At 42.2% G+C, this 14,867-nt stretch overlaps 1 protein-coding gene across 1 annotated transcript; it reads left to right on the plus strand.

Moving 5' to 3' along the window:
- LOC148039590 (uncharacterized) lies at positions 1-14,867 on the plus strand. Its single transcript, XM_087661704.1, has 3 exons — positions 1-48; positions 9,223-9,336; positions 14,844-14,867. The coding sequence occupies exons 1-3, from the start codon at positions 1-3 to the stop codon at positions 14,865-14,867; spliced, it is 186 nt and encodes a 61-aa protein (XP_087517830.1).

The following is a 14,867-nucleotide window of genomic DNA, read 5'->3' on the forward strand; positions in this document are numbered from 1 at the left end:
ATGGAAATTTTGTATTCATTGAGAAGTTTCCAAACATCATCAAGTGGGAGATCGTGAAGAAGCTTCAAGAGTCATGGTCTGTGGAGGTTCATGAAAACAAGAAGGAAAAGAGTTGGGACTTGTTCGTGGATGCGCAATAGCAAGATACATGGGATGCTTAGTGCATTGACAATCTTCTGTTTGTCCAATTAGCAACCCACTAGAAGTTGGTAGAAAGAGTGTTTTTCACAACATACACTGTTGAAACCATTAGAAGCTGGCATTATTATAATGTTGGCACAACAACGATCCTAAGAAGAATGAGCTTTGATACTTTCAGAATGGAATATCTCCCCCTCTGTAGTGGTTTGAAAGCCAAATTCAGATATGTTGAAAAGAAGGAAGTAAAAGAGATGTTGGCCAGAGAATCCCCCAGAGACTGAAGCCCCTCTCTGATTCTATTCTGTTGAGTACTGAACAACTGGTTGGAGCCAAGCCCCTAATGAATGACGCGATCAAGAGGCAAGTGTTAGAACGAGTTCAAAGGTACATGAGAAGAGAGAATACAAAAATCAAAGCTGAGTACGAGCTCACAACAAAAGCTTCCTTTGACACCCTAAAAGCACTCTTTACAGAAGTACTCATGGTGACTCAAGGTCCCCTTCTTAGTCAGATTCGTCCTGGAAATATTGATGAGTGACAGGCCAGCAAATGTAGTCCCATTGCTAGTTTTTAAGGGAGAGTACAATGAAGCCCCTGATCTTCATGTAGCAGAGTTTATGGTAGCATGTGTGGCTAACAATGCCAAAACCCCTGAGCATTGGTTAGCAATATTCCCCGCCACTTACAAGGACGCGGCGTTTCAATGGTATGAGAGACAAGCAACAGAAACTTTTGGTACTTGGGACGACCTAAAGTTGGCTTTCCTCACTAAATTCAGGTGTGCAGGTTTTGAAGAACGGATGCGAGAGGAGTTCATGAACCTAAGTTAGTCCTCTAGAGAAAGAGTAGAAGCTTATGTCTCCCGAATGGAATCCATCCTGAAGAGACAGACGCTGAAGGTGAATATTGCCAATATATCCACCCCTACGGGAGCTGGAAGAGACGTGATACGCTCTAATACATGGTGCGAAAAGCGTCATCAAGCGGGACATTTAGCCACTGAATATACTCAAAAACTAACCATTCCTGGAGCCTTCTGTTCCTACTGTTTACGGAAGAACCATACAAAGGATATTTGCTCTCTGAAAGAGATGCATGAACGAAGACAAAAGGATGAAAATGCAAGATTCAACTTGCTAGAATTCAAAATGACAACATAAGATATTGGACCAAAGCCTAGGGAATTTGGTCCTAATTTCGGTCCAAGGAGGTTTCCCTCTCAAAGTTACAAAGGACGACAGTTTGGCTGTGGTCAGAGATCAGAGGTGGAATGCTATAGGTGTGGAGAAAAGGGCCATATCTCCCTGAATTGTCCAAACCCTAGACGATCTGTGGATTACAAGCCCTTATGCAGCCGATACAAAGAAGAAGGCCACACTGCAAAGGAGAAGCCCTTATGCAACCGATGCAAAGGAGAAGGCCACACTGCAAAGGACTATCCAAGTCCAGCCCCTATAAAGGTCAATACCATTGATAGCCAACAGAAGGCACAAGAGCCTGCCTCCAATTTGGTAGAATTGAAAGTTGCCGCTATCATGCGTACGAAGAAGAAGGAACCAGTTGTTCAGAATGAAAATAATTCTCCTGCTAAGATTGTGAAGTTCAACCTGCCAACAGAGGAACATAGCAGTACAGGACATAACAGTACAATACAAAGCACTGCAGTGCCATAGAGAGTCACAGAGATAGTCCCAGAAACAAGACCAGAGGTCCAGGAGATAGATGATGCAGAAGCACCTCTAGAAACAGAAGAAGTGCCGATGCTGCCCTTGTTAGAAGAAAAAGAAAAGATGAAAATGGGTGTAGCCCCATTCCCCAACAGGCTGGAGAAGCCTGTGGATCCTATCAAAGATTATGACTTGGTAAAAGACCTAGACACCTATAAACCAAATCTAACCTTCCGGAAGTTACTAATGATGTCTCCCAGCTGCCAAGAGAAATTCAAATGCATCTTGACAAGAAGACATAGACTAAGGATTGTTCCTTCAACAGTGACCAAGACCAATAACGCCCCGGAGCCTGTAAAGGAAGTAAATGTGGCTAACGTCTTTCTAGATCCTGGAACCCTAGAGATTAGTGTATGGATAGAAGGATGCTTTGTTTCAGATGCATTGATTGATGGAGGCTCATCAGTAAACATAATGACAGATGTGACAATGAAGGACTTAGGGTTGCAAGGAATTCAACCTACACAATGGCTTATCAGATTGGCAGACCAAAGCAGAATTAAACCATTGGGCATCCTCCCATACGTTAAACAAACCCTTGCAGGGAGAGACTATTGGCTAATATATTTGGTGGTCAAACCAAATTCTTATGGGACCTCATACCCTCTGTTGTTGGGAAGACCTTGGCTTTTTGAAGCGAGAGCCAGGACGAACTGATTCAAAGGAACCCTAACCCTAGGCAGAGGACCCAACAAGTGGTGTTGAAATTGTATGGATTGCAAAAAGGCAATGAATCCACATCCATTGAAGTCATAATTGACTCCTCCAATGAAGTAACAGATGGTACATCAGGGGATGAAGAGGTTGTTAAATATATATTTTCCAAGAAAACAGAGGCACTGTCCCTAACAATGGGCACTATAAGCCAACTCCCAAGGGAAGCAAAGTCCTTGTCCATGGGAGAATACCTCCTGCCTTAACTAGAATTGACTTCTGAAATTACCTATGACAGTGAAATAGAAGTATGGATATATTGTTCTCCCTATTACATGGCATCGCGGAGACACACAGAGCCTCTACAGAAGCAGAGATAGAGCCTCCAAAGGAAGAGGATAAAAATGATGAGGAAGAAAATAAAGCAGTTTATAAAAGTGCAGTTGAAGAATATCCTCTGATAGTGGATGATCTTTTTCAAGGCCCTACGGAGACCTCAGAGGTCGAAGATCTCAGGGTGTTGGATGGAATGACCATGGTTCCATTTGGGTTGGCCAATTGACCACAAAGTATGCAAAATCTGCATAAGCAATGGATCAAATGCATAAAAATTAAGTTCACCAGTAGCTCATGTCGCCCTGATCGTTCAGTCCAGAGAAAAGATGATGATGATGCCCCTTGCCAACAGAAGCCAGAGCTATCAAAGCCTCGGCTTCTAGAAGATCCATGTTATGTGATATTCCTAGACATATCCTCTGAAGATGAATCCCTAAGTCCAGAAGAAATCGCCACTCACACAGAAGCAAACAAAGCTCTGATACCCTTCTAGCAATCTCAACAGACAAATGAGTTATCTCTTCAAAAGGAGGACACTGGTTCTAGTGGAACATCAGACGAGGATACTACTTCCTTGAAAGAGCCAGACCTCTATCCAGAAGCAATCCGTGGGATATTTATCCGCAAAGTGGAAGGTGAAATACAAGTGACATTCTTGGATACCGATGGTACCGAACGCCACCTGAAAGTGGATCTCAATCTTCCAGAAGAAGAACTAATGGTCCTGTGAGATCTATTAAAGGAGAACTTAGACGTGTTTGCTTGGTCGTACAAAGACCTAAAGGGGATTGATCCCACAGTATGCCAACATCACATTGACCTACAGCCCAATGCCAAACTTGTAAGGCAAAGACAAAGGCGTATGAATCCTAATTGTTCTACTCTGGTGAAGGTTGAATTATTGAAGCTTCTTGAAGTCGTTCCAGAATCATTTTTATAATTTCATTGAGGTGTATTTTGATGACTTTTGTGTCTATAGTTTAATCCGTGAGGAGCACTAGGGATACTTAGAGCAATGTTTTGACAGATGCCGAGAGTATGGGATTTCTCTCAATCCCGACAAATGTGTCTTTGGCGTCTCATCAAGAGTTCTTTTGGGCCATATTGTCTCTGCACAAGGGATTGCAACAGACCCGGCGAAGATTGAGAAGATTGTCACCTTGATAGCACCAACAAACCTCAAGTAATTGAGAGGATTTCTTGGCTATGTGGGCTACTACAAAAGATTTATTGCACATTTTGCAACCAAGACAGGCCCTCTACACAAGCTTCTAAGGAAAGATGCGGATTTCCTTTGGACTGATGACTGTGAAGAAGCCTTTAATACCCTAAAACAGTGCCTTATCCAAGCACCTATCTTGCAGTCTCCTGACTGGATGAAGGAGTTTCATGTGCACACAAATGCATCAGTCAAAGGGCTAGGTGTTATTCTATGTCAAAAGGACCTCTCTAAATTAGATCAACCAATTTATTATGCAAGTCAAAAGATCACTGATAGGGAACGGAATTATACAGTGACAGAGCTTGAGTGTTTGGAAATGATGTTTGCACTAGAGAAGTTTAGACACTATCTACTGTCAACGCATTTCAAGTTCTATGTGGATCACGAAGCCTTGTTCTTCCTGATGAACAAAGGAGATGTTAAAGGGTGATTGATGAGATGGTTGCTCCTATTCCAGGAGTTCGATTTTGAAGTGGTCATTAAGCCTGTTCGTTCCCATGTCCTAGCCGATCATCTATCACGGATCCCTCAAACTGCAGAAAAGGAACAGGATGACCTAGACCTTCCTGATACTTCCTTGTTTCTAGTTGAAACAGTTACTCTCTGGTATGCAGACATGGCCAACCTTCTGGCAACTCAACAGTATCCTCCTAGCATCTGAATCCGTGAGAAGAAGAAGCTTCTTTTAGAATCAGCCCCCTACACCTTGCTAGGCGGTGCACTGTACAAGAGAGGCAAAGATGAAGTATTGCGAAGATGTGTTGTAGGGGATAAAATCGGCATAGTATTGAAAGCATGCCATGACTAACCATGTGGTGGACGCTTCGCAGGAGAAGTGACCGCCAGGAAGGCTCTGTTAACAAGATATTGGTGGCCGACCCTCCACAAGGATGCATATGACTACTGTAAGAGATGTAATGCTTGTCAGCAAATGGGGAAACCCACCAAAACAAGTGCCTTGCCACTACAACCTATTCTTTCCCTAAGGCCATTCGAGAAGTGGGGGATTGATTTTGTGGGTCCCATTGATCCACCCACCAGACGGAAGCAGAACAGATACATCTTAGTATGTACAAATTATATCACAAAGTGGTGTGAAGCTAAAGCCCTGAAGCGGGACGATGGTAATAGCGTAGCTCTGTTCATGTACGAAAATATTATCACCCGTTTTGGTAGTCCCCTCGAGCTAGTAAGTGACAGAGGTACTCATTTCCTTAACAAAATCATGGAGGAGCTGACGGAGCTGTATAAGATCCGCCATCGCAAGTCCACTCCTTACTACCCCAGAGCCAACGGCCAAGTTGAAGTCACCAATCACATCCTTTGCTTAATCCTGATAAGAACGATTGCCGCACATCGTCACGACTGGGACAATCAACTTACAAAGGCCCTCTGGGCATACTCCCATAAGGCAGCTACAGGACAGACCCCTTTCTAGCTAGTGTATGGTACAGAAGCGGTCTTTTCTATTGAACTAAAATTGCCCTCTTTGCGAGTGGCAGTTAAAGAACACTTGGAAGATGATGAGTCACTGCAATGCCGCCTCCTACACTTGAAATGCTTGCATGAGATACGGCGGATGGACCTATAGTGTATGGAAACCACTCAAGCGCAACGCAAGGCCTATCATGACAGTTTCATCAAGCACAAGGAGTTCAAAGAAGGTGATCTTGTCCTAGTCTATGATTTGAGATTTGGTAAGTTTCCTGGCAAGCTTCAACAACGATGGATGGGCCCATACAAGGTACTTGCTATCAATCCTAATGGCTCTGTTCAGGTGCAGACCGTTGATGCCTCTAATGATCCTTTCCTGATCAATGGCTATTGTCTGAAGAAGTACTTCCCTCCATGGGGATCTTGACAATCACAGTCAACCTATCCTCTCCCTTTTGGGCATCTCACTATCATTCTCTTTGTGCTTTTGATAGCCCTTATGATTCTCCTCATGAGGCGGTCTCATTCTGCTAGCCCCTCATAGATACCTCTCAACCCGACCTTGTTCTCTTCTCGTCTGATCCAACAACAGTGGTGAGGTTGGTCCTGACACATGGTATTTCTACCATTCTCTTTATTAACGGAAAAAAAAACGAGAAAAAAAAATAGACAATACTGTTATGGAAGAAAAGGAAGAAATTCCCTGTCATAACAGGCCTCGTTCCAAGAAAAGGTGGAAACACGCCTGGGTGGGAAGCTGACTGTGGAAAAGGTGGTAACGCCCTGCAGTTCAGGATAGCTGACTCATCAACCACATCTTTCCAGCAAGTAATTTGAAGCCACCTCCCTTAGCACGTTGTCTCTGCAATATCAGTCCGTCTGTCCTTCTTAACAGATGATCTTTCTTACAAATCATTGAAGTACGAAACTTGTTGGCTGCCTCCCTGGGTATGCCTCATCTTCAATATCCTGATGACAATAACATCTGACATGATCTTTATCACCAACCCCTTGAGTGATGTGAGCTTTCATCCTAACAAGATGGGGACGTGAGTATGGGCTCCCCTCTGTATCTATCAGCGAGTGAGACAGAGGGTGGGGTGAGTGACCAGCTTTTCCCTTCAAATCAAATGAGAGGTGAGATGTGTGAATGGAGTGTTGCATGCACGGGATGGGCCTCTCAATGCACAACGCATGATTGGTTCCTATGCACTGCACCATAAGGCTCCCTAGCCTTCCTTCTTGCACTCTATGTTGGCATAGGGCGGGATGCACAATTGCACCATCAAATGCGCACAAGGCATACAACCTCTGCACAAGTGATAGTGAGGATTACATTAATGGGTTTCAGGAATGGGCTACCCTCTGTATCTTTCAACAGAGCGTGAGACAGAGGGTGGATTGAGTGTGACCGGTGTTTCTTCAATCAATTATTAAGAGGGGCGAATTGAGGGACGTTACGACCATTGGAGTCAGGTACGTTTTCGTTTCCCTATGCACCCACGGAATGGGTCTCTGCTATCATCACATGATACATCACTCTGTTCTGTACACTGCACTGCAAGGCTCCCTAGCCTTCCTGCTTGCACCTATGCCAGACGGGTTGGACGCACTAATGCACCATCAATTGTGCACCCTAGCATACTCCCTCTGCGCCACCCTCTTGTTGTTGATTCCTAGACTGGGTGTGAGACCTAGGTTTCCATCAATATTCACTTGAGTGATGTTAGTAATGGGACGAGTGACTATTCTTTCATTCCATTTGAGTGATCGTGAGTTGAGTGCAATATTCATCGTCATTGACGAATTTTTTGCGATTCCTTCAACCAACTACCTCCCTGGGTGCTGCCGCGTGGTCCCTGCCACGAAGGACGTGTGCTGTGAAGACACCTTGGTATCTCCTGCAGCCAACAACGACACAAGACGCAACCTCGATAGACGGCATTACTCCTCGACAATATGGGCCAAGTTTTTCTAACCCTACACCTTCTGTTTCGCAGTTACGGTCATATTTTAAGTGTGGGAACGTTTGTGGTCAGTCTGATGTGTGGTACTAGGTCCTTGGTGTTCGATTTACCCTTCTTGTTAAGGTTTTAAGTGTGGGACACATCCCTGCGCATCTATGTTGCATACCCCCATGCATATACCCTGCTATGCTCATGCATCTATGCCATGACTTCATTTTACCCTGATGGGGTCCCTTACCCACCAACCCTTCCACTTTCCCCTCTCCCTTGGGATCGTTCCTTCCCTCTTTCCCTTTCTTCCTTGGTTTGACGTTTTACATGTGAATGCATCCTACGTTCACTAGAATCCCCATCCACCCTTATCGCCATGTTCATCCCTTTGAACTGACCATTTTTTCTTTTTAGCAACCCCTGTTCCAATAGACGGTTCTAAAGTTATTAATTTTTGAAGCATCTCTTGTAAATTAGACGGTTTTCCATGTGAACGCCCCTTTCTTGTTTCCGAAAAATCATCTGACATGACAGCCTTGTCCTTCATCTTCCTCCTGACATTTTTTCTTTTTACTCCGTATCATTCTGATGCACGGTTGGTCCGCTATTAATTTTTGCGGGTTTTTGGGACCTTTTCGTACATACTTTCCACATTTTTTCTATGTGCACATGCCCTATTTGCACCGGACGTCCCGTTCAATTTAATAGTCGTGTCACGCCAGACTTTCCCCCACTTTTTTCTTTTTCCTCCCCCCTCTTCCGACTGCCGGATTTTTAGTTATTAATTTTTCCATGTATTTTCAGATGTCTTTTTTGTATTTTTTGCATGTGAACCCCTCTTCACTCCACCAGCAGTGAGTTTTGATGTGCAGTCCTGTAAATTTACTTCTTCCGAACATTTTTCATTTTTATTGTCCTCTATTCCGGTGCCTAGATCATTCCATATTAATTTTTGAGTCTATTTTCGGGTCCGTTTTTGGGGTTTTTTCCATGTAAATGCATTCTATCTCAATCGGAACTGTGTTTTGCCATGATAGGCTTGTTGGACACATTATTTTGCACATTTTTCCTTCTTTCCGCCTTGCGTTCTGGCGAGCGGATTTTTCCATATTAATCCTCGAATGTATTTTTGGAGCTGTTTTTCGTATTTTTTCCATGTGAGCACCCTGATTTTGCCCCGGAACCTGTGTTGCATTTTTCAATCATCTTCCCCTTTTCTCCCAGCACACTTTTCCTTTTTACGGTTTTTTTATCCGATGTATGGTTTGAGTTTCTTTTTCTTCCTCTCGCCGTGTGGCCGCGCCTCTCATGTCGCGCATGAACGCGCCTGTTTTTGGTTTTCAGCGCCTTAGGACGCCCCCATGGCCTCTGTGCCTCGCATGTCGCCGTCCCCGCCCCGTCTGATCCTGCCGATGCAAATTTTTTTGCTTCCGTCCCATGCATACGCGCGAGCCGAGGGTGCGCTCCCTTTTTAATGGAAAAACAAAAACTACACCCAAACTAAAAACACACAATTAATTAAAAACATCAAAATTAACAACCAACCAAAAAAGGTAAAAATAAAAACAAAAACAAAAACCCAAAAAAAAAAACAACAAACACAAAAAACAACAAGCAAACAAAAACAAACACTGATCCTAACAACAATAGGCAAACCCAAAAAAAAATACTAACAAAAAAACACACACACACACATATCCCACCACTTTTCTTAATTAACAACACTAAAAAAAAACAAAAAAAGACAAAGACAAAGAAAAAAAAAAACAACTTACCTGTCGATTCGGTTGCCTCCTTCCTCCCCCACGCGCCGATCTCCCTCCCCTCAGCCATGTCTCCTACCCCACGACTCCCTCCTCCGAATGTTCCTTCCCTCCTCCTTCGACTCCCTCCCCTACGACGGCTTCCCCACGCGCCTCCTCCACTCCCTCCCCCACAACGGCCTCCTCTCTGCCTCCTCCCCTCCCTCCTCCTGCACACATCCTCTTCCCTTGTCTCCTCCGTGACGCCGCCGCCTCTCTCACTCTCTTCCACACAGCCCCGCCGGCGCACTCCCCCCTTATCCTCCTCCCCTCGGCCCAGCGCCTCCACGCCGCCTGCTTCCTCCTCCTCGCCGTGCTCCCTCTCCCTCCACACATCTCATCGCGCTCCCTCTCTTCTTCCTCCTCTACGCCTCTCCGCCTCACCTGCGCCTCCACGCCGCCACCGCTGTCGTAGTCTCCCTTCCTCCTCTCCTTCCTCTGCCGCCCCGCCGCCTCTCCAGGTTAGTTTCTTTGTTAATTTACTTACTTAATTTCATTAACCTAATAACCCTACTTAATTTACTTAATTAATTTCATTAACCTACTTACCTTACTTCATTTACTTACCCTAATTCACCTCATTAACTTAAGTTACTAACCTAACCTAACTAACTTAATCAACCTAACCTAACTTATTCACTTAATTCACTAACCTCCACTAACCCCCGTTTCCCCCCATTTTAGCCCCCTTTCTTGCCCCTTCTCCACTCTTCCCCCACTCTCCCCACGCAGCTCGGCTGTCCAAGTGTGCCTGTGCGAAAGGGCATGGCCAGTGGGTGTTCACACACGAGGAAGCGCATTTGATCTTCTCCGTGCGATGGTGTGTGCCGTCCCCAAGCACACACAGCTGTTCACACACAGCTCGGGTATCTCTTTTGATTTTCCACAAACCCGAGAAAAATACCTAAAACCACTTAAAAACATTAAAAAATTCATAAAAATTCAATTAAAAAATTAAAAAAATTAATGAAATTTTCCTTGCTAAATTGGGTAATTTTTTGGTTGATCTTATTGATTATAATATAAATAATTAATTGTAAAAATTTTAACAATATTTAAAATCCTTTTAAAATTCACTAAAAATTGAGAAAAAATTATTAAAATTTCTAAAAAATCAAAATTAAATTCAAAAAAATCACAAAAAATCCTTAATTTATTTGATTTCTTTTGGAATATTTTAAAATAAAAATTATACCTAAAATATTAAAAAAATAAAAAAACATAAAATATAAAATATAAACATACCTAAATTATAATTTAAAATAATAATAATAATAATAACAATTTCACCCAACATTAATCAACATCACCTAAACCCAATGTTTATTTTTTCCAATTAGTGGTTTTTGCTTTTTTTATTGGATTCCTTGCATTTGGGACTACTCAGTGCGCCCTCAGTCTCTTGCATACACACCCCTACCAAGTATCTATTTTTCGTGCTTTATTTATTTTTTATCCTCCCTTAACCGCAGTTAATTGTTAAAATAAACTTTATTCACCCACTTTTTCACGTGCGCTCGCACTAAACACACATTTTTCTAATAACTTTAAATCAACCCGCATTCACTTTGCATGCGCTACGTGCATTTCAGAGGTACTTTAATTTTTAATAAAAATGAACCAATCGTCATAAAAATGCACACGTTGAAAAAGAAGAGCGCTTCAGACACATTAAATTTTAATCAACGAATATGCATTTAGAGACATGAGTCTAAGGATCACAGTCCGAGTTTCATTAAAAGCACCGTTTCACATTAATAAATTGTAACTAACAATTTAAAAATGAACCGCAATTTTCTTATTAAGGTTTATAACCTAATAAAATTTCAATCATTGTTAATAATTTATTAAAATGAACCCTTCACTAAAATCATTCCCCTCACTGCACTTTTTCTCCTTTTTCATAAATACGCTTCGTGGAATGGGCACGTACAGTTCTTTAAGCTGATATTGTTTATCAAAGTTCTGATTATGTCCTAATTAGGTTTTTGAGGTATTATGGTTTGATTGTGTGATACGATTACGGATGCGGTTTGTAGTTTTCTCTTTTTTGCCTAATACGGGGTCTTGGGTGCCTGCTTATTGTATAGCATGAAGCTTTCGGTCGCATATGTGTAGGAGTCATGCCGAATTTTTCTAGGATGTGGATTGTTTGGGGTGCTCAATTGGTTAGTTACGTCTGTATGTGCTTCTTTTGATCGATTTCTTTTTTATAGCTATTTTGTTGTTTTATAGGCATTCTCTGTGATTTTCTGTGTTTGTGGTGTGTGTATTCCATCTGAATGGCGCCTCAAGCTTCTCCTCTTCAGTAGGAATTATTCTTCCCTACTGACTTTTGAGCCTATCGCGAAAGTTGGCCTTGCATCTTTTGTGGCTGCTTCACTCCCTTTGATTCCAGACGATCCAGTCCTTTGTGATGAGTTTCTTGCGTCATACAGTAATAAATCGGGCTTGGTTCGTGGTACTTCCATGGTCTTGATACCTAGAGGATTAGGAAAGGCTTTGTCTCTTCCCTACAAAGGAGAACCCTTTGTTACAGCGAGACAGTTATTCTCAAATGACAAGATTCTCAAGCTGAAGAAGCAGACCAAAGAGGTCCTTGATGTCAAGAAGGTGATTAACACTTCAAGAGTGTCTTTTTCAATGATCAGTAATCCTCTTTAGAAGCTAGTCTACCAATTTCTCCAAGACGACAGGTTTATGCCTGCCAAAACACCATCTCACTATTTATCCAAGGAGCTCTTCATAGCTTCCAAGATGGTGTTAAAAGGGGTTGCCATTGACTGGAGTACTTACCTTCTTACGAAGATGGACCAACATTTTGTCAAAGTGACCAGAGGGAATGTTATCAATGTAACCTTTGGTTCATATTTATATGCTTTCTTGACATATTCACGCCTTAAGAAGGGTGTGCTTCCCCCTCCTCCATCTGATCAAGTATCTCCCCCTCCACCTTCAGAAAATTCAAAATCCATTGACATAGAGGATCTTGATTCCCCTCCTCCATTGGTCATTCAGCGAAAGCGCTTGAATTGTGTGGCAAAGCAAATTTTCCCAATCATTCCTTCAGTAATAGTTTGTGCTACCTCTGGAAGTGACCTCCCTGCCTACCTCACATGCAATAATTTATTCAGGACACATCGAGAGGGTTCTTTGGAAATATCAGTTCCTTCGCTGAATAGTTTAGTGTTAGCGAATACCATTCCTTTCCTTTGTAACGACATCCAGAGTTCTATTGAACTCTCAGTGACAGCTTGTGTTCAATAGTTATATGCTTCCTTCTATGAAGAATTGATGCAATCCAAAGACCAGATGCATAAGGCAACCACAGAGTTAGCCTCTGCTAAAGACACTCTTGCCGATCTGTTTAAGTAGATGGAGCAGCAGACACAAATGATTGAGACCCAGAGAGAAGAAATATCTTCTTTGAAAATTCAGCTCGCAAATGCTCAGTCAGAGGTCACTAGAGTTTTGGAAGAGAAAGAGCAAATGTCCAAAGAAGCTTAAGAGTTTAAGACTCTTTTAGATACAAAATTGTCATCTTTACAGACTGCTCACAATACATTGGAATCCCAAGCTTCCCAGATTAAGCAGTTGTAGGACCAACTGGCGCAGTCACGGTCCATTCCTCCAAGCCCCAGTGTTCCTATGATTCCTTCTATATCTCAGTAGGACTTGGCAGTCCTCCAGAGACAGGCCACATTATGTCCGTTGTTTCAAGATAAAGTGAAAAGATTGCAATCCAGGATGGATTTATTATGGTCTACATTTGAGCACTTTTAGGAGTATGTTCCTTCGGACCATTCTTTTTTTGTCCACTATCAGTTGCAGAAGTTAGCCTTCTATATTAAGCTCTCAACGATGGATCTCCCTCTTCCAGAGGATGGTTGGAGTGGAGCTCGGTCTTCTGATTTGTTGACAGAAGTTGTCCGTATGGCCTTTGATGTGACGACGGATACCATGTTGCTGTCTTATATGTATCTACGAGGTGATCTGTTAATTTCAGATGATGTAGATCTGGCTTGGTATATGTGGGGAATGTGGTCTTACAAGCTGCCTTATATGTCAATCATTTGGAGTTGAGGATAGATGACATGTTCTAGTGCTATTCTTCTAAAGTAGCTACTTGCCCTGACACTTTATGGCATTCAATGATTGATTCTGTAGTCCTGAACCAATGCCAGAATACAACTTCTACTTATGTGCAGAGTACTAACCAACTGAGGGTGGATCTCCTAGCTTATCTTTCCAAGAACCATCCATTTGATTCATCCTTCTTTGATGCCTACCATCGATGATCTGTTTTAGGTCCCTCTGTTCCTAGCTTATTGTACTACCAACAAATGACCCCATCACTATGATGCTTATTTTTTCCTTTATCAATCCAACTCAGCAGCTATCTTACCTCTCCTTTTCCAACCTCAGGGTTTTCCTCAAATTCCAATCTTTACCTATTGTTCTTTCATTGAAGATCGTGTCTTTTCCCCTTCTCTGCCATGCCCTTCTCCATCTATCCATATACCTTCTACTTTCCCTGCTTATCAGTTGACACCTTTCCTAACTGATTCGCTTAAATTTTCAGCCACTTCTTCTTTAGCTCACTCCTCATTTTATGATTTTGCCTACCCATCTCTTCATCCTCTTTTACTTATTCCACTTCCATCTCCTCTCACTTCTATTTCTCAACCCCCTCAGTTGGTTAGTGGGTACGAAGGATTTGATCAGCAAATTCCGAGAAGAAGAGGATGGAGCTTAACTGATTCTCTCACGGGACCACAGATTAATTGGCCATTAATTCCAGGGGACTGGACAACTGCTAGTCAAACATACCAAAATTACCTCCATTTTTCTCAACAATATTCACAATCTCTAGATCCTTCAGTGAGATTGACAGCCCATTTTTCTTGGTACTTAGCATATATGCATAGGCATTCCCATAATGATCAAAAGGCCATTCCAAAGCTTTGTATGAATGTCAATGTGAACATTGATTCCCAACAGTTGGATGTCCTATATTTTCATGCCCTTTGTTTACCTAGCAGATACCTTGTTTTGCTAGAACGGATGTGTTGCCTTCAGTTCTTTCAGAATCCTCCAAAATATTTTGTAGATGAGTCTTTATCCCTAGATTGCTTTCAAAATCATCAAGCCTTCGAGAGGGATCATCTTCATTGATACCCCTGGATGTATATTCTGTGCTTCTTAATGAGAGATCTTTTGGAGGTGCCATTCAGATGGTTGTGTTTGTGTGTGTGTTGTAATAATTTGTATGTGATGAGTTCGTACTGGTTAAATAATTTGTTCGAGAGCTCTCTTTTCAACTATTGATGCTGATGGTGGATGGCAAGCGTACGATGGAAAGTTGAAGAACCTCTTATATCCTTTACAAATTTGTTATACTTTTTATTGTTTATCAGATTTGTTAATGAATAACGAAGTTTTCCTTTAGTAGTATTCTTTTCTATCAGATACAAGTGATAAGTTGGGGTCGTGGTGGAGTGATTATTGAAGACACTACAGAAGATCAAAATTAAGCTCTTTAGTGAACTTATATTATTCTTTTCCTTAGGTCATGATGGCGCTTTCTTTCTAA

This window comes from Lygodium microphyllum, chromosome 2, assembly GCF_053477565.2.
Source record: "Lygodium microphyllum isolate KBCC chromosome 2, Lygodium_microphyllum_v1.1.10, whole genome shotgun sequence".
Classification (NCBI taxonomy): domain Eukaryota; kingdom Viridiplantae; phylum Streptophyta; class Polypodiopsida; order Schizaeales; family Lygodiaceae; genus Lygodium; species Lygodium microphyllum.